Here is a 25443-nt window from a genome sequence, read left to right as displayed (position 1 = left end):
ATGCACACACACGCATACGAGCGCAAATCCTCTTACAACTCGCCAGTGCCCAGAGCAGATTAAGGGGCTGCACATCTCAAATTGTATTCCAAATGTGCCACCTTTGCATGGGTCTCCTTCCTCTTCTTCTTGCACTTTCTCCTTTTCCTCTTGTGCCACAACGGGACTTCTGCTCTGCACCTGCTTCTGCTGCTGCTGCTGCTTCTTCCTCCTCCACTCCGTCTTCAACCTCTGGCAACTGGCCCGTTTGCCTCTGCAGCTGAGATGACCAGGCAGCCAGCCTGAGGCAGAGGAAGAAACTGCCAAGCTCACACAGACACAGAGGTAGAGAGAGAGAAAGAGAGAGAGAGGGGTGACCGGAGGGAAAGAAAGAGGCTAAAAAAGGTAGGAAGTGAAGGATTAATTCGATCTGAGAGAGTGCCTCTGGAGAAGGAAGGCAAAGCGAGGAGGCAAGGCGGGGGGGTGGGTCAGCACGGCCAGGTTCGGAGAATTGGAGGTGGAGGAGGAGGAGGGGGAGGAGGGGGGAATAGAAGAGGAGAAAGAGCTTCAGCTCAGAGAGGAGAGATAAGAGGGGGAATAGAGAGGAAAAAGAGTCCAGCGTTGACCATGAAGGCTCTGTTGCTGCTGGTCCTGCCCTGGCTCAGCCCGGCCAACTACACAGACAATTTGGGCAACCTGCACATCCTCTATTCAGAGCTGTGAGTACAGCCATCCTTTCACCCACATCACCCCATCTCTCCCCTCCATCACCAGCCCACTGACCGTGTTTGTGTACATGTCTTTCACTTCTTTTATCAGCCATTTATGTGTGTGTTTGTGCAGCGTTTGCGTGTAATGTTTACATTTTTATCATCACATTTTTATCATTAAGAGTGTCAATGCGAGTCTGTGGTGCGACTGTGGTCAGAAAATTGCTTCCTGATCTCGTGATTATTGTTTGTTGTGGCTCTGGGATGCAGTAGAGGCAGCAGGTAGAGCTTTGTGCTGTCCAGGACAGTTTGGATGCTACAGCACTGCAGCATGGCATCTCTCTCTCTCCATCTCTCTCTCTCCCCCTCTCTCCAGCAGCATGTGTGTCTGTGATTACTGTATTGATTTGAGCAAAATGTCAGCAAACGTTTGCTCACAGTGGGAGCTTTGACATGCCATGTGTGTGTGTATGTGTACAGTACAGCATAAGTTGTAACCACAGTGTGTTTGTTTCTGGGATAGACTTTCACCTCAGCATTAAAAATTCATAGCTGGCTACTCCACTACTGCATCGCATCTGTCCAAGCTTTTATCGACACATAATCTTTTAAAATAAACATCAGTGTATGTAACAAAGTGTATAGAAACACACCTGTTGGTGCACATTTCCACAGCCTTTTCCTTTCACTTGTACTTCAGCAGCAGCAGCGGTTACATCACCGTTTACACAGAGATGCACAGCACGTTGGGTGTTGTTGTTGAATTTTGAAACCATGGTAACAAACCTCTCAACATTAGGGCTGCAACTCGTGATTGTTGTCATCATCGACTCACCTGTCCACTATTTTTGGGATTAATGTGAATCATTTAGTTTTAAAGATGCTGAAAATAGTGCAAAGTTACAATTTCTTACGGCTCTAGGTGACACATTTATATTACTTGTTTTGTAGGGGTGTAGAAAAATATTGATACACTTGAGTATGGCGATATGTTTTCTATACAAAAAAAACCTATCTTTTGATAAAAGAGTCGTAGCAGACAGATTGCACAAACAGTAGTGCTATGATGTTGGACGGATGCTACAGGCACTATGATTAATGCAGATCCCACTGTTGTGATTGGACGATGAGGCAGTGGCAACAGTTCGGTTTATAACAATTGGTACCTAACTTTTTTTTTCTTAGATTTTATACAAATGGTGGTGTATATAACGCCCTGGTCACAGTATTGTAATATATCGATATATTGAATCGTAACTCCTGTATCCTGATACGTGTTGTATGGCCAATTCACAGCCCTATTGTTTTGCCTGAGCATTAACCCCAAAATATTTAATGCATATGATGTGTTCCTATACTAAGACAGACAAAAATCGCAATATTTCACCTTACAGTATCGCAATATATCGAATCGTAACCACTACATCATGATACATATCGTATCAACAAATTTTTGTGAGTCCCAAACCCAAATATATTCAGTTTACGGTGATATAAAACAGGTGGAAGCACCAACATTTTAGAAGCTTGTAAAAAATATTTGCTGAAGTCACCAAAACAGCAAACAAAATATCATAATTTCACACTACAGTATGTATCTTTTCGTCTTGGTTGCTTCTTCTTCTGAGCATGTGTTTCCTGCCCTGTATTGGTCCTCAGACTCTCTTTGTGTGGGAGTTAATGTTGACTACATTTAGCAGCTCCGTGTGAAGCCAGGGCTCTCTGATCCCCAAGCTGGGCTAGCGCTACTCTTTCCAGTCTGACGGAAATGTCCCATTATACTGCATGAATACATGGAACAATGGAGCGCCTCGCAAATCCCCTCATTTCATTGTATGCTCTCTCCACTGAGTGGGGCTTTAGCTCCTGCAGACACCAAGAGCCCATATTGGACATCAGCGGATGCCAAAGAGGAGAGAGGGGAAGGAAATGTATGCAAATGTACTGGAAGAAGAGAGGTAGCACAGATCAAATCCTTACATTTGATTATGTGGATGAGCTGCTCGGAGAAGTGCAGCGGAGAGGGAGAGGGGAGATGAGAGGAGACAGGAGGGTATAAGGTCACTTCCTGCGCATGCCTTCCATCTGGCCATACATACGGCTGCCATGGTGACGGCACCAGCACGCCCAGTTTGTGGGAAAGACACTGTAAATAAAAATGATCAGATCTGCCCAGTGAGTGAGTGAGGACTGCTGACAGTCAGAGAGGGTGTGTGTGTGTGACGGAGTGTGTTTCCGTGCTTGTGACAGTGAGGTGTTTTGCTGATTATGACATGACAGGGAGAGAAACCAGGAGCAGACAAACGCGGACGTGGTGTTTTTCTGCCTGGCTAGAGAGCACTGGCACACCATTTGTCTTTATCCTTACTGTTGACAGGAGCAGCCTCCAGCTCCCTCCGTGTTACCGCCGTCTCTGTTTTCCCTCTTCCTCCCTCCCCTCTTTTCTTTTCTGATTTCTTTCACTTTATGTGATTACTACAGTGAGTTTATATTGCGTGGGAAAAATGAGAGTGGCTGCAATCTGTCTTACTCACACATAAATGAGCGTAGGCTTGTATACAGACTATATTGGCTCTATACGCGGGGTGTAGATGGTACTAACAGTGCAGCGGGAGAGTAAATGTTTCTCTGTGATGAAATGCTTAATATGGTTACTGCCGTTTGACTCCGTCAGCAGCAGACAATAAAAAAAAAGCCTCACGCAGGAGCAGGTTGGAGAGAAATGGAGTACAAGTAGGATTACATATTTAAAATACAAAATACAAGTAAGTGTTTTCTGTTATAATTATTTTTAATTGGTGGATTTTTTAACACAGGTACTGCCTTTAAAATAAATTAATTTAAGGGATTACTTGCCTTAGGCCAATAAAACAATCAAGCTTTATTAGCACCTTTCATACAGGTTAGTGCAGGTCAAAGTGCTTCACAGATAAATGACAAGTTGATAATAAGAATGAACAGGAAAATAAAATAATGCATAAATAAAAATAAAATAACAAGAAGTAGATTTTAAAGCTGTATATATATGCAAAATAATAAATTAATAATACATTAATTATGATGATAATAATAATAATAATAGTAATAATAATAGAAAGAAAAAAGCTATAGATAGCTTAGATAAAATAGATGATAAATAACCCAGGAAAAATTAATATAATAATAATAATAATAATAATAATAATAATAACAGATCAAATGAAATAATAAAATAGCAAAAATAAATAAATAAGGTAGCCAAGAAGGATGTTTATGGTTCAGTATGCTTGTTTGTTTCAGTTTTTTTATGTTTTTAAAGAACAATTTAAATTTACATAGCTGAAGAGTGTAGCATTGACCATGGAGGAACCAAGATCCAAATCACAGGTTGAATACACAAAATATTTCCACTTTCTTTGGCATTGCAAGATAGGGAACGGCCTTGACGAGCTCTATGTTCTCCGAGTGTCCTTCTAATTAGTTTCTGTTTAATTTGCTCTTAAATTAACATGTGGCACTCATTTCTCATAATCAGTTACTGTCAATAATGTGTTTTTGGCATGGAAATATAAGACCAAAACCATTGAGCTTAGCAAGACGATTCTGAAGTGTTCCAAAAGTATTTAGAGTTTGTTGTTTAATTTGAGTCAACCGATGGTATCAATTACAAATCACATTTTAGGACATGTATTCAATCTACAATTCTACAATGTCATTTAGTAGGTGTTCAGTAAAGAGTAGGGTCTTCAGTCTCTTCTTAAAGATTGAGAAGGACTCAGCAGAACGGATGGAGTTTGGAAGTTCATTCCACCGGGGCTCTACAGAGGAGAAGAGTCTGGTTTGAGATGCAGAGGCCTTCACCAGCAGAGGAGCCAGACGTCTTTCACTCAAAGAGCATAGTGGACGGGAGGGTTTATGGACCTGAACAAAGGAGTTCAGATAAGAAGGGGCTGTGCCCATTGCTATTTTGTAGGCAAGAGACAAGGCTTTGAATTTGAATCTGTTGCAGAATACATTTTAAAAGTAACCCTAAAAAAACTACACAGGAGAGCACCTGATATGGTGTTTGTACTTCTACCAACCAAGCACACACACCATGTCCACACACACACACATGCCCACACACACACATGTCCACACACACACACACATACACACACACATGTCCACACACACTATTAGACTTTGCTTCTTCCCTCCCCCAGCCCACATGGCCTCCCCTGATGATCACAGAGCAGTGCTGTAGAGCATTAATGATTAATCTATGTTCATTTCTGGGCCTGTGCTGAGATGTCTTAAACACTATGATTAGCTTAGCTTCCGTCCTTTCAGCTCTCATCTGGGAGGTGTTTGATCACCAGGAGCTGCGCGCACTCCCAGTGCTCCGGACATTTTCGGCATGGACGCATTCTAACAGGATTAGCCACCCGGCGGCTGCGCACTCGCTGGATCCAAACAATATGAGTCGTTTGTTGATGCCGGGTCCATCTCGAAGTCAAAGGAGGCGCACCACGCCGTGCCCTCTTCAGCCTTGTGGTAGTTTCAAGTGCGGGGCAGGCTTCACTAATTAGACTTTTGTTTGGATTAAATATTAATCCCTGTTCTGTGGCAAGGCAGCTCTCACTGTCTTATTGTATCAAGCAGGCCAGAAATACAGGAGAGGCCGGGGGGAGAGTGGCTGAGAGATAAAAATCAGGCTAACAGCCTACTTCCCACCCTCATGCACAACTTGCACATATCTCTAAATGAGATAACACTAAATCAGCATAATTATTTCTTTGCATCGGATTTACAATATGGAGCACATTCAGTGAATCCATCATGGGAGCATTTATATGCATGGGTAGTCAAAGTCTACAAACTAAACAAGAAAGGAAACAGGGGGCAAGGACACATGTAGAGGACACACTGAAACTGTTCACAAACAAACACACAAACAACAAACGTGTACAGTAAATCTCATGTTACATATTACTTCACATAGAACAAATACGCATGAAAATACACCAAACACACATTTGGCTATGGATAATTGAAGAGCGCAGAATGCATGTGTAAATACACAGTCACAAAAGAACGGATGAATTATGTATGTGTTCATTTATTCATGAGCAGTAGTGAGTAGCAGGTCAAAGTGTTTACTTTAGCAGAGCCTTTCTCTCAGATGTGTCTCTATTCAGGCAGAAATACGGCACAGCAGCAAGGTGAACATGTATTAGTGTCAGCATGCAGAGGAGTTTAAAGACAGGACTGTGTTCTATAAGAAAAACAATTTACTAAACTTAAAAATACAATGATTGTTTCCGCAATGCAGTGCACTTTCATACCTGTGCTGAATCATTCTCACATCAAGTGCCCTACTTCCTGAGGGTTGAGCAGAATACTCGAATGAAACAAGTATCCAACACAGTCACTTCATGAGCATTATGAGTATCATCTGAGTAAAATGTGTCACTAGCCGTACTCGTGATGAAGGACAATCCTCAATAGGTAGCTGTGTTCTGTAAATAGTTTTCTTATGCTTGTGATCAAAATTCTCAATTCTGAGCCTGTTCTATGAATAGTTTTGTATTAATAATAAATACAGAATCTTCTTATCAACCCTTATCAATTTCGGGCAGAAAATATCAACATCCAGCGTAGGTCACAAGGGACCGGACCTCTAGGACCCTAGCCATTTGCTTTTAATCCAATAGCATACAGTAAGGGTTAGTCACTACTTCTACCTTTATTATGCACATTTTCAAATCGTGCATAAAAATTTCTAAAAAGTCTTGAAATATCACAAAAAAGTTTTTCACTCTTGGCTTGGAGATGGAATCAATAAATGTATCTACAGTCATGGAAAAAAAAACATTAGACCACCCTTGTTTTCTTCAGTATATTGTTCATTTAATGGCTGGTACAACTTAAGGTACATTTGTTTGGACGAATATAATGATAACAACAAAAATAGCTAGTAAGAGTTTAATTTAATAGCTGATATCTAGCCATTTTCCATGGTTTTCTTGATGATGATTTTGGTTATTATCAAGAAAACCATGGAAAATGGCTATATCAGCTCTTAAATTACACTTTTATGAGCTATTTTTGTTGTTATCATTATATTGGTCCAAACAAATGTACCTTTAGTTGTACCAGCCATTAAAAATTAACAAGAAATTGAAGTAAAAGGGTGGTCTAAAATTTTTTTTCCATGACTGTATAAATGTAACAAAGTGAGATGGAAACAGATTTATTCAATAAATGATGACAAACATGAGGCATGTGCAGTGAGTTTTTGGACCTTTTCCATTGTATAAGCAAGTCACATTCAACCGGCCAGGGGTCTAATGTCAATCCCAGACCACTCTGACTCCACCAGATTAGCACCTTGATGCTGGTGCAGGCCCAGCACTGCTGCTGGTAACCAGCCCGCTGGGATCTGTGTTGGCTAAATTTCTAAAGCCACTAACTGAAGGTTTAATGGTCTGTGGGGTGTGCTAGTAGGCTTCAGGAATAAAATAGATACAGAAGATGGTCTCGCTTATCCCTATTAGCCATATCATTTAAGATGTGTGTATTGTGAAAACAAGTGTGTGTTAATCTTTGCCTCACTGTCTGGCTGGTGTTTGGAGTCTTTGATGCATGACATGTTAAACATGGAATAATGTCTACAGTCTCCTGTCCACAGCAGGTTAATCTGTAGAAGGGGATCCATATGGGCAGCCTGGGAGCCAGCAGACTGTAACTGACAGCAGTGAGGAGAGCAGCGTAGAGTTAATCTGTCACGTGAATGGTGCCCTACTGAGTGCCAGGGCTTTGGGTTCAGCTGACCAGTGCTGGCTATGTTTCAGGCAGTTGTACCATGGCACGTGGAGGTAGGGTAACCAGGACACTGCCAAGGGCTAGTGTCGCGTAGAGTGAGAAATATAGACTAAAAGGTGCCAAGAGCAATGTGGGACAGCAGCCTGGTAGGGATTCTCTATGATCATATACTGTAGTGAGGAGGGGATCACAGCTAGGGTCCAGAAATGCAGTGCAACACTGTAAACTGAATAAATCAGCTCTTCTTCTCTGTTGACAAAAAGAGTGAGATGGCCCTCATGGCTGAAACCAGATCCTGACACAATAAATGCTGCATAAATGTCCTTCCAGCCCGATCATGAGGTCAGGGCTCAACTGATGATCGTACATATTGATTGGCTGAAAAAGCATGACTCAGAGTTTGGGCTAACAGGCTGACAGGACTGACACAGCGCTTGGCTGGGAGGCCTCCTGCGCTCGTAAACACACAGATGCATCAGGCATGCCAAACCTGCCGAGCCACCGCGCTGCACAGAGGCACAATGCGAGAGTTCAAACACAAAGAGAAGGATTTATGCGCTGTGTGGGCCGTCGCACACATTCACTTTTGGTTTCTGCTTGCATTCATCTTCAAAAGCCGTAAAGAGTCACACCCAACTAAAGCTCGCCTCCTACTTCAATTTAGCAAATCTGTCTTTAGAAACGAGCTCGGCCAAAATCGTCCTCCCACAGCAGAGACTGTCCCCCCTAGCTGCGGCCTCACCCCCTCCTCGTGCAGCAGATGGGATTACCCCTCACAGCAGGCGGATCCAATCAACACACCAGCGCATCCTCTGATTAACACTCCTCTAGTTCATCATTAACTGGATTACTCTGTCTGTCTTTATGTCGCTCGCTCCTCTCTCTCTCTCTCCGTCTCTCTCTCTCTGCCTCTATGTATCTATCTATCATTCTGTCTATTCCCCCCCAATCAAACTTTACTTTATGTGGTTGGCATGTGGCCCAAGTGTGTGATAAAGAAGTAATTGATCTACTAATCTAATCAAGGAAAAATGTTTAATTCAAGCCTTTATTTACATAAATTCAATTAATGGCCGCCACCCCTCCCCATATTGCACCAGCTTTCTTGTTTGACTACTTTGGGTGTGTGTGTGTGTGTGTGTGTGTGTGTGTGTGTGTGTGTGTGTGTGTGTGTGTGTGTGTGTGTGTGTGTGTGTGTGTGTGTGTGTGTGTGTGTGTGTGTGTGTGTGTGTGTCACGGCCACAGGTGCTTCCCAAGAGCACTGTATTTTTTTTACCCTGCTTAGTCTGGTCTGAGGCAAGCTTAATGTGTCTTTGCCAAAAGCTGTTATGGACAGACTCTCAGGAGTTTCATCCATGAATTAGATAGTGGGGATGTTGAGTAGAGCCAGTGTCCATAAAACATTTCTGGATTTTAATGAGTGTTATCTCTGCAGTTCTTTATTATGAGCATGATGGGAAATTTTATATATAAAAGGATAGAGTGCTTTCCTGTGTTTTTTTTTACGGTTTGTTTGATTTTGATTTTTTGGGGGTTATGACACGTCTGAATATCTAATTTACTTGTTCCTTGAACTGAGAAAATCGATGAAGCCTAAACTATTGCTGCAGATCGCGACCCAGCCATGGAGCTCAAGCCCGCAGGAAGAGGGCGAGGCTTTTAAGCCAATTTCACATAGAATTACAACTTCCAGGTCCATCACTTAATAACCATACGTGCAAAAAGGACTTATATTGGAAAATAAATGTTTGTAAATTGGCGGATACATTTTATATATAATGACAATAGATTATTTTATTATCATTCACGTTAGCAGTTTGCTAATCTTTTTCTGTGCCCTCATAAGTGTTGAAGAATCATAAAAAATCTGGGTAATTTCATACATGGAAATTGGAAACTTTTTTGGCTTCATGTGCAGCTTTCATAGGAATGAACAGGGCCCCACCTCCAGTTCTCTTTAAACATCCATGGTAGACATCCAACAGTATGTACAGTCATGGAAATAATAATACCACAAAAACAGCTCATAAGAGTTTAATTTAAGAGCTGATATCTAGCCATTTTCCATGGTTTTCTTGATAATGATTTTGGTTATTATCAAGAAAACCATGGAAAATGGCTAGATATCAGCTCTTAAATTAAACACTTATGAGCTGTTTTTGTGGTTATCATTATATTTGTCCAAACAAAGGCACCGTTAGTTGTACCAGGCATTAAAATGAACAAGAAATTGAATCGATCGAGAACTTCTCAATGACTAAGGTGTGCTTCTAGCTACTTTTCAGAGTTTTCTTTTTTTCCTTTTTTAATGTGAAAAAAACATGTTAAAATATTAATCATAGCGGAGTATTTTTACATACTGTAAAACGTGTCTGGAGGTGGACTTTAAATAAAAATAAAATGGTCCTATTTAGCTCAAAACTTTGGCAGAGATGAGTATGTTCTGCACTCTGGAGACTGGAGTGGTTGAATATCACACCAATGGTGTCTGTGCATCCCCATAATCATTAGTGCTCCGAAAATAAACTCAACACACACATCACATGCTGTCACTGTTAAGCTTCTCTCACAAATGGAAGCCTCACATATATCACACATGCACTCACACACCTGCAGGCTATCTCCGAGCTCACAATGCAACCGAGGATTCTTTTCTCACGGTTTTCTTGCATGCCGGGTGTCGCTGGTATATTTTCAAAAAGCATTAGAAAGTTGGTGTCGGAGCTCGTCATTGTAATGACTGCCTGCTGCTGCTTTCAGATTAATAAGGATGTATAGGGAGAAGAGAAAAAGAAGAGCTCAACGAAGCAAAGTTAGTCAAGCTGTGGGTCAAACACAGGTCAGACCCACTGTAGGATGACTCTGTGAATAAGCAATATTGATGATTATGCACAGGCAGCATGTGGAAATATGCTTTCAGACACCGCCTAGTTTCTGTATCTGACTGGCTGACCTGGAATTGTCACCTCAGCGGAGGTAATTTGCGCTGCATGCGGAGTGTGGCCCAACACGATTGTCCGTGGCAGTCAGGGAGCGGAGAGAGTATTTGGGTTAGGAAGGATAATCCACTCACCCCTAAAGAGGATTGGAGAATCTCACAGGCTTTGATGAGTTGTGAGCTGGTGTTTATTTCACATCACAAGAACAGGGCTGCTTGTGTCACAGCCAGGGAGCTTTCGGCACGACCACCATGTCAACCGAAAGCATCATGGGTAATTGTTACTGCGCTGGAGAGAGAGAACGGAGGGATAAAGGGAGTAGGAGGTGAAGGAGGATGAAGGGAGGAGGCGAGGAGGAGTGCTGAGGATGTTTTGGTGTCTTCGCTCCTTATCTCCAGAGATGTTGTGATAAGTGATGCTGTGCTGACCGAGACACGGATACTGCAGCGCTAATGAGCATCCTCTTAGCTCAGTGATCACCCCCCTTTAAAAAAAAAGACGGTGTATGAGAAAGGGGATGCAGCTTCACAAGAGAGCTCCATGATTATACACAAAAGGATGTTTGTTTACGAAATAGTGAATATATGTGGATGTCTTTGCGAGCATACCTCCCTCGATGTGCTTCACGTCTCCAGCATGCACACCTAATTGGCTCGCTTACCTTGGCTCTGAAACTCCAGGACCACCCTGCTGAGGGAGACAAGGGGTTTCTGTCATGCTTCCCTGACTTTAACCTCAGACAGCACAGGCTGAGGCCTTAACATTAAAACTGTAAGCAGCGGAGATATGGCTACATTTTTAAGGCAACTCTTATCCCCTGAGGGGAGGAGATTTTAATTAACAGGAGACAAAGCCTTTAATAAACCAGTGGCGCCCAAACAATGTCTGTGCGCTGCTGTCTCTTTGTTTCTGTGACTTCAACAAAACTTGTATCTGTCGTTCCCCGTGACAGCTTTAAATATAAATGTCTTTGTGTTTTATCCTCTGTATCTGAGCTCTACAGCGTTTTAGAAATGAACCTCTTTGATCTTCCTTACATAAAGTTAGTGTATAGTGTGCATTCATTAATAGTTGGACAGACTTTTTGCTAAAATTTGGGTGGTCTGTAAGATTTATGTAACTGAATGAACCTGTATTCAACGGTATTTGCCCATCTCCACTGACTGACTGTGGTTTTCCATTTTCCACTACCCATGCTGAATCAGGGGAATGTTGCCTTCAATTCCATAAAGTCAGCTCGGACCAGAAGCCTTATACAAGCCTATCAAAGTGTGTGTGTGTGTGTGTGTGTGTGTGTGTGTGTGTGTGTTTGCCTCTGCACACAAATAAGAAGCAAATGTTCAGTCGAGTGTCTATAGTCACTGCAGTAACATAAGGCTTTGTTAGGGAGTGAAATCTATAAATAGATGAAGATATTAACACCATCAGGGGGAAATTAAAGTGAATGAGGACATTGTTACACAGGAATGAGCACAGCAGCTCTAAGACAATTGACAATTTTTTAATTGTCTAAGACAACTTGAATCTTTAAGGTTATTTAATTAAAGGAATAGTGGTTAGGAGTTGAAGCAGTATATTGGCATAAATGGAATCTAATATATTCATAATGATGTTTTCATTTGTGTATAAACACCAAAAAACTAAGAATTGTTTTGTTTTACGTTGACGACGAAATGAGTCCTTTATCTCTACATATGCTCATCCCCTGTGTTGCACTGCTATGTTTCTACAGTAGCCCAGAATGGACAAACCAAAAACTGGCTCTAGAAAGGGCCTTTTACAGTTTTATGTTAGCTGAAGGCCATCATAGTTCTCAGACATGCTTGGAAAAGGAGGGGTTAGCAGAGCGTTATTGATTTGGTTGCAATCTAAAACTTCACTGCTAGATGCCACTAAGTCCTACACGCTGGAACTTTCAGAGTTTGGGTATATATCTCTCTGTAACTTGGAGTATGGTGATCTATTATGCAGCTAGCAGCTCTATGAGGCTGTACTCTGGCACATTAGTGCTGGATGCTAACTTGCTCACAGTGACCATGTATGTAATTTTTACCATGTTTAACAAGTTAGATAAGCACGTTACCATGCTTACATGCTAATTGCTAATTACCGCTCAATACAAAGTAAAAGTTTTTTTTCGAGGTCATAAACCAAAGAATTTGACAGACTAATGTTGACTTGATGGCTGTACATGAAACATCAGAGGTTCACCAGAGTCATGAGGGTTTATCCTCTGGAAAACATCTATATATTTAGCAAATTTTACAGCAAATTTCAAGATATTTTACTGAAAAGAAAAAATGACATGTGGGGTCCATGCTAGTGGGTTGTTCTGCGATATTTTGACTACATAAAAAAGACAAAAAACAAATGAAAGAACTGAAGAAATGCTCTGTCATTTCTGGAAAGTTGCACATTGCACCAAGTCCAGATGAGCCCACACATGTACACATTTGTCTGTGTATACTTAGACTTCCTTTTGGAGCCACATGAAGACAGTTATGTGAGAAGCACTTGCGTTTTCGAGCAGCATACAGCTTTAATTCTTCTAATTGAATGACACAAAGAAAGCTTCTGCCCCCTCAAGACTCCAGCGCTGCCCTCACCTCAGCTGTTGATTGAAATATTGCTCTTTTCAACCACTTCACTCAGTTAAGTGGTATGTTCCTGCACGGACATGCTTGATAGCAATCAATTTGCTAACTGAATGAACGAGAATAGCACTGCCCACACACAGGTAGCCCGATACACACAGTGTTATGTCACAGAGCAGAGTGAGATCAGCAGGTACTTCAGCGTTGTGTAAATCTGTATCTGACTGTGAGTCTGACCTGTGGCTACAAGTGAGATATAGAACCCACTTCAGGATGAAATGATTTTCACTGTGAGATATGGACACAGTGCATGACCCACTCTGACAGCTCTGTTATTGAGACAAAATGCTGCTTCTAGTGATGTGGTTCCCCCGAGGGGGCCAATGGCCTCCCCGGGCTCAAATGGCTCACCAGCATGTAATCTTGTTTCCCCAGCCACTCTGCAATAATGGCCACCATTTTACCTTGTCCTTTTTGGCTCTGGGTCATCCATGTAAGGTCCAGTAGTAACCAGCCCTTCTTGCATGAAAGGAGGATGGATGCCTCCTCTTGTTTTTCTGAGCTACTGTTGAAGCAGAGCCTGGGTTTGATCCAGCTCATTAAAACCCAGTTAATGTTTGTGCTGATGGCTCCGCAGAGACAGCCGGAGAGACAAGCCAGTGTTATTCCTGCCTCTGATGAAGCGTCAGCTCAAAGCCTTTATGGCTTACAGATGGAGGAAAATTCTCCAACAATACAAGACCTTACTCTGTAGGGATATCTTTAATTCACACACAAACATTCCCAATTTAATATTGTCAGTGTGAAAAGCCTTTTATGGCGTGCAACATAATATGCGGAGCAGTGTGTAGATGGTTGTGTATCTGTATGTGTGTGTATGAGGGAGAGAGAGGCTGTAAATGTGTTGCGGTTGACAGGGAGAAGACATCTGAAACTTAGGAATTAGATTTGTTTTTGAGAAAAACAACATTCAGACGATCTCTGTTTTATATTCAAATGTTGTGTCAGTTTCCCACCCTCCCTCCTGTCTAAAGGGTGTTTTCTTCCATTTGTGTTCAATCATCTGTCAGTGTTGCTCACACTCACAGCCACAGGGAAAATCCATCCTACATGTGATTACCGATACTGTCACAAAAGAAAGTGCGCAAGCAACAGAAATTAGTTTTTTTCCCCCTTTATGAAAATAAATATGACATTCTCAGAGAGATGCTGCAAAAATTCTGGGCGAGAGTGCTGGGGACTATATTCTGCCATGATATTTGTTGTGATGGTACACATGGATGGAATAGGCCTATCAAAAAAGTGTCCGGAGCCCCCTTGGCCTTCATGTGCAAAATTTCACTTGAAGAGACACGTACTGACAGCACATAAATGCAAAATAACTACAAATAGACACAAAAGACGCAAAACAGCATAAAGATGTTGACTCAAAAGGACACAAAATGGCCACAAAGAGATGTAAAATACCCAAAACAGACACAAAATGAGCTCAAAGAGACACAAAATGACCAAAAAAACAAACCAAATTATCATAAAAAGCAACAAAACTACCAAAAAAGGCAGAAAACACAATTTGACGAAAAAGACAAAAAAAATATCAAAATAATGTAGATTTTGTTCTTGTTTTTACTTAATGTTTTTTGGTGTGTTTGTCAGGTGACCTTGAGTAATGTCAAACAACTACAAAGAGATGAAAAAAAAAAAAGGCAAAACCACCACAATCTATCTGTCTTGCTCCTATGTAGGAGAGGTGGTGGAACAGTTGCATGTTTGTGCCCAGGTGTCATAATCCTCTTAGAATTTTCAATGTGTTTAGTATCTGAGAGAGGTGCTGTTGAGGTCAGAAAAAAAAGTTTACTTTTGTGGAAGGAAGTCCCAAAGCAGAAGAAAGATGTCAGCCAGCGAGTAGCCTTAGGCTGCAGGAGATGCTGAAATCTGGGCATTTGTTTTGAGAGTGTGACCTTTTCATTGAGTGCTAACATTGATTTCTAGACTTTCACACTACTGTAATAAGTGATGTTGTGTTTTGCTGCATGTTTGATTACATAATTTGTGTCATCGTTTCATCAACATGTCCAGTATTTATTGCACTATGCCAACTGTATAGTCTGACTTTGACCCCTTGCGTGCAGGTGTAAAGGGGCCTCTCACTATGGCCTCTCAGCAGACAGGAAGCGGCGCTCGCAGGAGGGCGAATGCACCGACAGCACGTCAGAACTCACCATCGCCACGCTGCCCAACGACGGCCCCACTTCTGCCGCCGTGGCTCTCCTTTCAGACGAGCCGGGTCTGGTCAACCCCGCCTTCGACCCCAGCATGGAGGACAACAGCCAGTCGGGCAGCACCACCAGCCTGGCCGCCCGCAGCAGCACCAAGAAGAGTGAGTGTGAGTGGGCGAACGGATGTTTGTGTGTGTTCAGTCCTGCATTACGGTACCCTGTGCTTGTCTGACGAGAGAGAGAGCTAGAGGGAGTGTGTGTTTGGGAGTGTGACAGATTGAAAATCAATAGAGAGTAGAGAGCTTTCTAGTCACAGTTACATAGTCTCCCAGTCAAAACCAGATGCCAGTGATGTATGTTCAAACAAACCTGCAGACTTATAACCCAGGCGCTCGTTCAACCTCGAATACAGTCTTTGTTCTTTCTAATAGTCTCTGATAGAAATCCTATCAGCCAATTAGCTCTAGTGCCTTGTTTTTCCCCCCAATCTATAAAATCTCTCTTTGTGGAAAACAGTAGAGAAACACGCAGAGAGAGAAAGTCACGGAGAGGGCAGGTACATTATGCAGTCAAGGAGAAATGGAAGGAGAGGTAGGTTAAATATAGCCTGATGCAAGTGTGTGTTAATGCCCAATGACGTGATCACCCCTCTCCCTGCATTTCTCCCACCTGTGAAACCTGGAAGCAGTCACGAGTGTTCCTCTCTGCCCCTCCGACCCTCTCCCCACCCCAACCCTTAATGTGAGGCAGTGGGGACACCAAATGACGCTGCACCAGCACTTTAGGCACCGGCCGGCTGAGCGCCCACAACCACCATAAGCGCCACTACTGCTGAACAAGCTGACAGCTCTAGAAGCGGCTGGCGCTTTTAAAGAATAATGTGGCTGTCAGGAGCTCTTGCATCTCCCAGAGCCCGTAGAGGGAGGGGGGGAGGAAGGGAGGGGCGCTGCAGAGGCATGCTGCCCCGTGCTGGTTGCAGCCAGGCTGGGGCTGCTGCCTCTCCACTGCAACCTGTCTGTCTTCTTCTAAGAAAAGCAAAGTACCAGAAAACAGTCTCACCGGGAGAGTCTCTTTTGGATGTGGTCACTAGAGTCAAAGGCGTGTTACATCACTACTGTAGTTACGCAACCATGAAACTATACTCGGCTCGGATTGGCTTTATTAATTGAAGAGCCACTGGTTGAAAGTGACTCTGAAAATGCATTATTTGAGCTTGTTGAAAGTTTTGCAACAAATAAACCTTGATAAAAAAGTTTGGACTGGAGAGAAAAACCCAGTGTCCTCATTCCTTTTAGTGAGACCACAGCGGTGGTGTCACAACATAGAAGGCTCTAGAAAAAAACTTTTTGCAAAAGCTCAACTTTTGCTTGAAAGTTTCAGTGTTTTCTTGTTCACAAAATAATATTTACATCAAGTATTTCTTACCAATACTTTCTTACATACTTACTTACTATACCTTGCAAATCTTTCTGATTTGCAAAGCTAATTAACATTCATGTGTATGAGGAATGCACCAACCCAATACACTAGATGGGTATCGGCACAGATACTGACCTTATTAAGCCGAGCTGCTATCGGCCATGACACGACCAATCCACATTGAATGCTGTTTCTTTGTCAGTGTCATTAGGAAATGTGTCCATTATCTGTTTCAGATAACAATTAATGAAGTCATGACTCATGTCTCACATAAAACGATTCCAATGAGTTTCACACAGTAAGGTAAACAGATTTTAACCTTGGGGAAAAATGGATCACTGGTATCGAACCTGTGCTTGGTAAGAGTAGATTCCTCATATTTAGATCCTGAATTGAATCAGGAAAGAAATATTCAGCTAGTGAGTTTCACCTCATTATTTAGCTGTCCTGTACAAGACCTCACTGTTTGTCTTCACTCCCACTACTCTAATAGCAATAGGTTTTGGCAGCAGCAGGCAGCTGTTTTTAGCAGGGAAGCTCTAAAAACCTACAGTACCCTACCTGTTCAGCACAAAACAGCAAGCACACAGGGTTAGAAATCAGCGTCTACCTGGTGATCATACTGCAGTGGATCATTTAGCAGCTCCAGAGCTAGATGATGAACCTCAGGAGTTGGTAGAGACCAAACATGAGCTAAAAATAGTGAATATTGGGCTAAATTCGACATGTCGCCAGAAACAACATTCCAAATGATTGATAATGTTGCTTCATAACAGCTGGATGAGGAAACAAGCACCTGTTTGCTAACAATATCTCCACATCAATGTAAAAGGTGATATGTTAATGCAGGTTGATAACTTCTGCTGTCCCAAAGTGGTCATTAAAATCAGTTATTGCAGGTTTAATGTTTTCTTGTTGGCAGCCTTTTCTGCCTCTATGGGTGCATAGAGACGGAATGCAATAAAGTCCCGCCCACACCGGAGGGGAATACAATTCATCGCTCCCCATTGACTTTGTATGGCGTGAAGGCGCCTCCTTGTCAATTCCATCTGTTAGCAAACAACAGAATTTTTTTATTAGCTGACAAATGGTAAAACAGTCTTTAAGAGGATGAATAGATTCAGATGTGAAACATCAGCGATGATAACCTTTCTGCTGGCTAAAATCCTTTTGCATGTTTAAATCTAATGTTTTGAGCGAACAACAGGCATTTTGTTAGCTTTTCAGTCCTTGGTTGCAGAGTTCCTCAATGGTGGGCAATGTTTTCAAAATATGATGCATAGACTGTAGGTCTACTTCCATTCAAGAACCATTTATCTTTCTATCATCAAAATAAAGGTGAAAATTATGGCTGAAAACGTATCACTAATATGCTAATAGTTTCATTGTGAAACAAACCACTATGCACTGTTTTGGTATCTGGTGAGGCTGGAAAGTAATGGTTGTATTATTCATCTTCTCACCAGTACCTAAAGCAACAACACCAACAATGATCTCAGCCACTAAACCAAAGGGAGGCAGTTGATTGGCTGTGAGGAAGCAGATCCAGACATGTCCGGGCATGTTGAGTGTGAGGCAATCTATAAAGTACCTCTCTTTCTCCCCTGTGTTCTTTGCAGTCAGAAATTTCGACCGTTCTTCAGTGAGAAGCCGCTCCTTCAGAAGGTTGAACCGGGCGTTCAGTGTCCTGCGCAGGACAAAGAGTGGCAACGCAGTAAGCAATGAGACATCTGAGGAGAGAGACAATGCCAGGAATTCCACTGTGCCACAGGAAGGTATGATGATCAAGGCCTGCAAAACTTCTCTTGTCTTTGTTTGTTTCATATTTTTGTGCTTGCATTGTGCATTTTGTGTTGTGTCTTGATGTCACTGCTGCATTTGCACTTCATGATTCCCAGAAGACGGTTCCAGAAAGAGGGCTCATCGTGTGTGCGTGTTTCCAAATGTGTGTATTTGCGATGTTCCCTCAGCTGTGCGGGGAGGGTGACACAACTGGGAGCCCACAGTGTAACAGTAGCATATGTTTCTTTAATAATTCAGCTGCAGATTGCATAACTCAGCTGGTGCATCACTAGAGATGGATCAGGAGGGAGAGTGGTAGCCTGAAGCACTTCAGACAGGGATGGCATACGGGAGGTCACTGGAGACGAGGCTGATGACCTTCTGCACAGCCACTTCTTCTCCTCTATCCCATTCTTCTCCTTCTTCATCCCCTCTTACTCTCCTTCCCCCTCCACCACAGCCAGGGTGAACAGGTTTGCACCAACCTGATGGACTAGTCCCCAGAGAGATCTTATGGTAGATCCATATGATGTTATGTAGTAGAGAAAATATGCTCTAGAGATATTTCATGCAATAGCCACAGCCAGACCTCCTTGATAGCAAAGTGGAGTAAATACAATCAACCATAAGAGAACATAATGTTGAAGTAGAACTGCAGCGCGACGGGAAGAAGAGAAGGAATGTGGTATTGCGTAAGAAGGAAGGATGACGAACGATCAGGGACTAGATTATTCTCTGAGGCCATCACTGAGGAGGCTAAGAGAATAGATTAAATATTCATTGCCTGCCGCTGGAGAGACAAAGATAGACAGAGAGGATGGATAAGTAGATAGATCCATACAGAATGCATGGGGGGAAGAGAGGATACAGAAAAAGACAAAAGAAACAAATAAAGGCATGTCCCAATGGATGGAAGAGAGGATGAAAAAAAGAGACATATGACAGGATGAAGAAAGAGACAAGAGGTTGAAATGGTGTGTGATGGAGAGGAGGAGGAGCAGTTACATAATAGCTGCAGGTCTCTGTGTTAATGTGGTCTCCACCCCAGAAGCAATCTGCTGCTATAAAGACAAAATATTGACTTTGGAATGGAGAAAGTGCAGCGTGAGTAGAACGAAGGCTACAGAGCTGGAGACACAGAGGGAGACAGCCCACTGAGGAATAAGGAGAGAGAGACATGCTTCACAACTAAAGAAAAAGAAATGAGATGAGGAATACATCTTTTCTGTCATTTATTGGCCAAGTGTTTTGGACGAAATAGTCATAAAAGTTCCCCACCCACCTCCACATGGTCCGGGTTTAGGATGTGTCATTCTGCCTTGGCATTCACCACTGGGCATGAGGGGAAGGAGTTGCACAATTTATAGAGATAAAACTCAGAGACAAGTACACATTTCCCAGAATTGTGGAGGTGTGTATGCATAGGAACTGTTTTGTTTGGATAAGAAACATCCTGCATTTGTTGTTATGGCAGAATCCTATAAAAAAAAATGTTAACGCATGTGTTTATTAGGGTTTTTTTTTTTTTGCAAATTACAGCAAATCAAACAGCAAGACATTAATGCATGCAACAAAGCAAGCTTTTTATCGCTATTTTCTCTCCCATCCCCTCTTCCCCTCACCTCATAAGTATAAGTAAAACATGTCAAAACTATAAAAATAAGACGAAAATAAAGCAAAAATCAATACATAAAAAATATCTATATATATATATAAATAACTAATAAATAAATAAATATAAAGTAGTATTGATAACAATAAGACCCTGAGTATGGTATACAGTATGGTCATAGGCCATGGACATAGATACGACAAGTTACCAACATTAGCATCATGTTTTACATTTTTTATGAAAGTTCTCCAGATGTCATCAAAAACATGTTGTTTCCATGTAATAATGTGTCATCTTTTCCATTGTCATGTTTGATGCCATCTCTTTAACTCATCTTCCAAGAATCCTGTACATTAGTTAAGTCCTAATATTAAAACAAGAAAACAAATCTGCTACAAATGCACATTTAAATGATTGAATTAACACTTTTGTCAATACCTAGTGCAGATTTCATGAAAAACAACTAGTTAGGTGCATTTCTTTCCCCCCCTGATTAATCTCTTACAGGGACAGTTCACCTGATAGATAACATTATCAAAATTCTAATCGTCACGCATTATATTACTCTGTTACTGTTAAACATAATATATTATATGCCCAACACTGATTCTGTGATAAGGGAAAAATCACTCATCCCAATCATTAATCAATCATCAGTCCTGAATGCAGCAAAATTGCCCTTGTAAAAATAGACAGAAAAGTGGAAGGGGAGAACAATTATCACAACATCTACATCTGGTGAGTCAGACTAGGGTTAGACCAATAAATCTTTGTTTGTTTTAACTGAGGTAGTGTCGGTTGTGTTTCAGCCACTTGCTAAACAAGCACAACTGCAGAAATTATAAGATGTTACCTTTTAAATTTAGCCTCATACATGCATTTTGAACTTTTAAGTCTAAATCCTAACCGTACCCGGGTATGGGCTTAAAGAGGTTAATAGTTTTTCATTTTGTAATGAAATTGGAATATGTACAAACTCTGTTCGTGTTATAACTGAACTTCCAACCCCGCCCAAGTAATAACCCTGTGGAAATTTGAATTTGAGGGTTTTCCCAAGCATACTTGCTACAGATGTATCTGACTAATGATACAAACATCAAGCAGGATAATCAGCCAAGTAAATTTCCCCTCTTGGCTTGTACAAGTTTGTTTTAGTAACCTGAGGGAGTAGAGACAGCTGGTTCCACTGCAGAAACCTCTCCACCACTGTCTACCCCTCGTTTTCCCTCAATGTGTCTCTCTTTCCGTCTCTTTCTCCCACTTCCTGCTGTTATATTTGGCTGCATGTCAAACTTGATTTTTCTTGTCGTCGTACAGTACAATTCAGAACTCAGCCTTTTTCTTCTCTGCACTTTCTCCCTCAGTGCTGGCTCTTCCTCAGCTGCATCACCTGATCCCTGATGGGGAACTTACCAGTATTAAGATCACGCGGGTGGAACCCTCAGAACCGCTTGCCATCAGCATCGTCGGCGGCAATGAGACCCCCTTGGTTCGCATCCTCATCCAGGATATCTACAGAGAAGGTGTCATTGCTCGGGATGGACGTTTGCTGCCCGGGGACATGATCCTGAAGGTATCACAGTGAAAGTTTCTCTCACAAATCAGTAAGAAGCAAACAAAGTCCAATTTTAAACCGCATCTCTGCTGCCCTTTCAGGTAAACGGCATTGACATCAGCAACGTACCCCACTGCTACGCCGTTGCAACCCTCAAACAGCCCTGCCAGCTCCTCCGTCTAACCGTGCTCAGAGAACAGCGCCACCGTTACCGCTCACATTCACACAGCCACCCACATGGCCACGGGCACGGCCATGATGTCGCCGTCGGCCACCCGTCTCACGGTCTGCCCCACCATCCCTTGAGGGATGATAGCATCCATGTGGTCCTAAATAAATCCACTCCAGACGAGCAGCTGGGCATTAAGCTTGTGAGGCGGCCAGAGGAGCATGGCGTCTACATCTTTCATCTGCTGGAGGGCGGACTGGCAGCACGTGATGGACAATTGTGTGTTGGCGATCGCGTGCTGGCCATCAACGGCCACGATCTACGTTATGGAGCACCGGAACACGCGGCTCTGCTCATCCAGGTCAGTCAGCAGGTCTTCTTGAAACAAATCGATTATATTTGCATTTAATATAAAGTCCATGGTTGTCTCAGTCAAATTAGTCGCCATGTTGTTAAGCCATAAACAACTGTGTTCTGTTCTTACCCCGGGTCCCTGAGGTATTATAGATAATTGTGGTGATTCAGGCTAATTGTGTTGTGCTGTGCTGTTGTGTCTGCTCTCACTGCAGTTAATAGTATTTAATTGTGGTGATTCCCTAATGGACCAGGCCATGCGGCTGCCTCTGGTTCCTGGTTGATGCCAGTCAATGGTGGTGTGTTTGTGGTTAATCGTGGTTAATTGCTGTGTGTTTGCGGCTGACTGTGCAGGGTCTCTTTGCCCGGAGTTCCTGTCTGAGCAGTCTGACTGGCCTCTTCTGGGTCTCTGTGGAGCCAACATGGCCTCTCAGAGCAGGCACTTTCTGTCAGAGATTAACAACTGGCAGGGAAATTAAATTAGTCCAGTTAAGGCAATAATGGGCTGGACTGGCTAATTCAGGAGTCAGCGCTGTGCTACAGAGACCAGGGGGGAAGTCTCAGAGTAATGACAGAGTAGGGGGAGAGGGAAGCAGCCAGTCTGTCTCTGTGTCTCTTGGACCAATTGCATGTGTATGTGTGAATGAGTAACCGGACTGGCAGTTCAGTAGTAGGAGTTGGAGTCTATTAAGTATAAGACCACAACCAGCAGCTGGTTAGCATAGCTTAGCATAAAGACTGGAAATAAGGAGAGAAAGGTAGCCTGGCTCTGTCTGAAGGCAACAAAATCCTTCCATTGACACCTCTAAAACTCACTATGAAAATGTTATTTCTTGTTTGTTTAATCCGTACAAAAACTCCAAAACTACTGGCCGTCGCCATTTTGTTTTTTTGGAGCCAAAAGTTAATATATTTGGACAAGAGTGTGGAGCAAAGTTAGCAAGGTGCAAAAATCACAATTTTTACATTTTAGGCTACCAAAATGTTAGTTACCCTTCATGTACATAAACTCTCAGATAAAGGGTCCAAGTTCTAAGACGAAAACACGGACAACACCCAAACAAGTCACAAAGAAGCCACGCCCTAAAGCATACCCTGCTTTATTTTGCTATAAATAGGACCATCATTTAAAAAATGAACATCATGCTATATTAACAAAGACTTGCTTATTTTTGAAGCCAGGGGAGTCGCCCCCTGCTGGCCATTAGAAAAAATGCAGGTTTAAGGAGCTTCTGTATTGGCTTCGCTTTGTTTTTTGTAGGGATTTAAAAAAAAAAAAAAAGATTTATCATTATAAGTAGCCTATAGGCTAGCTGTTTCTCTGTTTCCAGTCTATATGCTAAGCTAAGCTTAGCTGCTGCAGCCCTAAATTTGACGTACAGACTGACTGGTATCAGTCTTCTTAATCTTGCTTTAAAAACATGTCTTTTGTAGCGTTATTTGCAACTCATGTCTGATCTTTATGTTCTCCAGGCAAGCGAGGAGGGTGTCCACTTCATCGTGTCCCGTCAGATCTGCCTGCCTACCCCAGACATCTTACAAGAAGCTCCGTGGGGCATGGACGGTCCCCCACCATATTCCCCTGTGGATATAGAGCAAACGCTACTGGTGAGCAGCATACAGACACGTACACGAGAACAGAACCAACACACAGACAGGAGCTTTGTTCCTCTATCTCCACTCCCCATGATAAATACTCCCTTTCAGGTGCAAATGATCCATGATGGAAGTATTATTCTCCCATCAAAGCTGAGCATGTCATTCAGGCACTACCGGCACTCTTCCTCTCAGAGAATTGTAGCATCAAGATCAGCCTTTTTTTTATTCACCACACAGAAAACACCCCACAGGATTTAGAGTATCTTCCACTATCCTTCCCTGGAAGAATTTTTCTACTTTTCTTTACTAAACCTGGTGTTATCTGGTATCTTTTGTGCTCATAATAATTCTTTAGAATCACTATTTCAAGCTGAAAATGTATAAACAGACATCTGTTGATCACTTAACTGAAAGCAACATACACTTTGGGCTAAATGGCCTGTTAAATAGTTAGATATCTCTCTCAAGTCGGTACAGTAAATACTATTATAGAGCCAGCCCACAGGAAGACCACCGGGCTTTGAAGCCAATTATGGTGGTGGCCAACAGTGGAATAATGTCACGTGATGCCATTGGGCCCAAAAGGACTTTTTCCGGTAGACTTACATTGAGAATAAGAAGTCTGTAAATTAGTGGATGCAAAAATGTAACCAACCGCCCCTTATGCAATAGCTAAGAATATAGCCTGCCAAGAAATAGCCCAGCACACAACCCCTTAACAAACCAAAACTGCAGTTTTTGTGAAATAAACAAACCAGACAAGACATAACAAGCTAATTATTGATCTTTAGAATTACTAGTTAACATATTTTGTTTCCTTTGGATAGCATCAGGCTAGTGTTTTCTCAGTTTCCAGTCTTTGTGCTAAGCTAACCATCTCCTTGCTTTAGTTCATATTAAAAGACATACATGGATGTCCTCCCACAGAAAAGCTTTTAAATCAGTTGTAGCCAACTTATAATACAGGAAAAGTTAGACATATTGGGAAATATGCTTTTTTCCTTTTTTTGCTGAGACTTAAATGAAGATTGATAAGACTCTGTCTGTTTAAAAGTAATTCATTTTGAAAATACAAACACATTTTTATACCTTCATCATCTTTATGATGGTGTACTTGTTTACATACATATTACACCACGTAGTGTATAGTACACTACTCCCACAGCCTACAGTTTGATGCGTTCACACAGCTCTAGTCAGTGCCGTGCCCTGGGGTCAGTCACATGACTCCCAGTGATCTCCTCCTGTGAGCACAGCAGAAATGTGTGAATGCAGCTCATTAGCCAAGCAGCACAAGCTACATCACATCAACCTCAATGTGTCCATGTGTTATTCATTACTACTCCGCTCTCCCCAATCTGACACATTCGTCATAAATAAAATCTCACTCACTTTATCCCACACACAGCCTCGTTCACTAAACCAAAACGCACATCATGACGCCTATGAATAAATCAGTTGCTCTATATATCGAAATGAAGAGGCAGTTGAGCTGCCTTGCGCCTTCTCCTAATAACCGCCATATATTATACATCACCAGTTATGCTAATGAGGTCATTCTTTAATTACCATCTATGTCTATGTCATTGGAGTCTTGTTCCCATGGCATATCATGGGTGGTATTCATATGAATTCTGCTGCCATTAAAGGGCTATCGCAGGTCCCAGAGAAAACAGTCCTTTATTAATATGCAAATATGCAGCTCTACAATCTAATTAGATTATGT

The 25443-nt window shown here is 42.2% G+C and overlaps 1 protein-coding gene across 2 annotated transcripts in view; it reads left to right on the top strand.

The window, feature by feature from the left end:
* Positions 1–584: 584 nt before the first annotated feature.
* lnx1 (ligand of numb-protein X 1) overlaps positions 585–25443 on the top strand; it is a 30830-nt gene continuing 5971 nt past the window's right edge. The window contains exons 1-6 of one of the 2 annotated variants that reach the window (XM_059340578.1): positions 585–698; positions 15141–15388; positions 18266–18421; positions 21405–21613; positions 21697–22125; positions 23592–23726. In XM_059340578.1, coding sequence (XP_059196561.1) covers positions 607–698; positions 15141–15388; positions 18266–18421; positions 21405–21613; positions 21697–22125; positions 23592–23726 — 1269 coding nt within the window. In that variant the 5' untranslated portion in view covers positions 585–606. Of the gene's footprint in view, positions 699–15140; positions 15395–18265; positions 18422–21404; positions 21614–21696; positions 22126–23591; positions 23727–25443 lie in introns of both variants that reach the window. The other variant, XM_059340577.1, reaches the window with a different exon arrangement.

The sequence above is a fragment of the Centropristis striata genome, chromosome 9, assembly GCF_030273125.1.
Source record: "Centropristis striata isolate RG_2023a ecotype Rhode Island chromosome 9, C.striata_1.0, whole genome shotgun sequence".
Taxonomy (NCBI): domain Eukaryota; kingdom Metazoa; phylum Chordata; class Actinopteri; order Perciformes; family Serranidae; genus Centropristis; species Centropristis striata.
The sequence above is the reverse complement of the archived record's forward strand: the minus strand, read 5'-3'. Positions and strand labels throughout refer to the sequence as shown.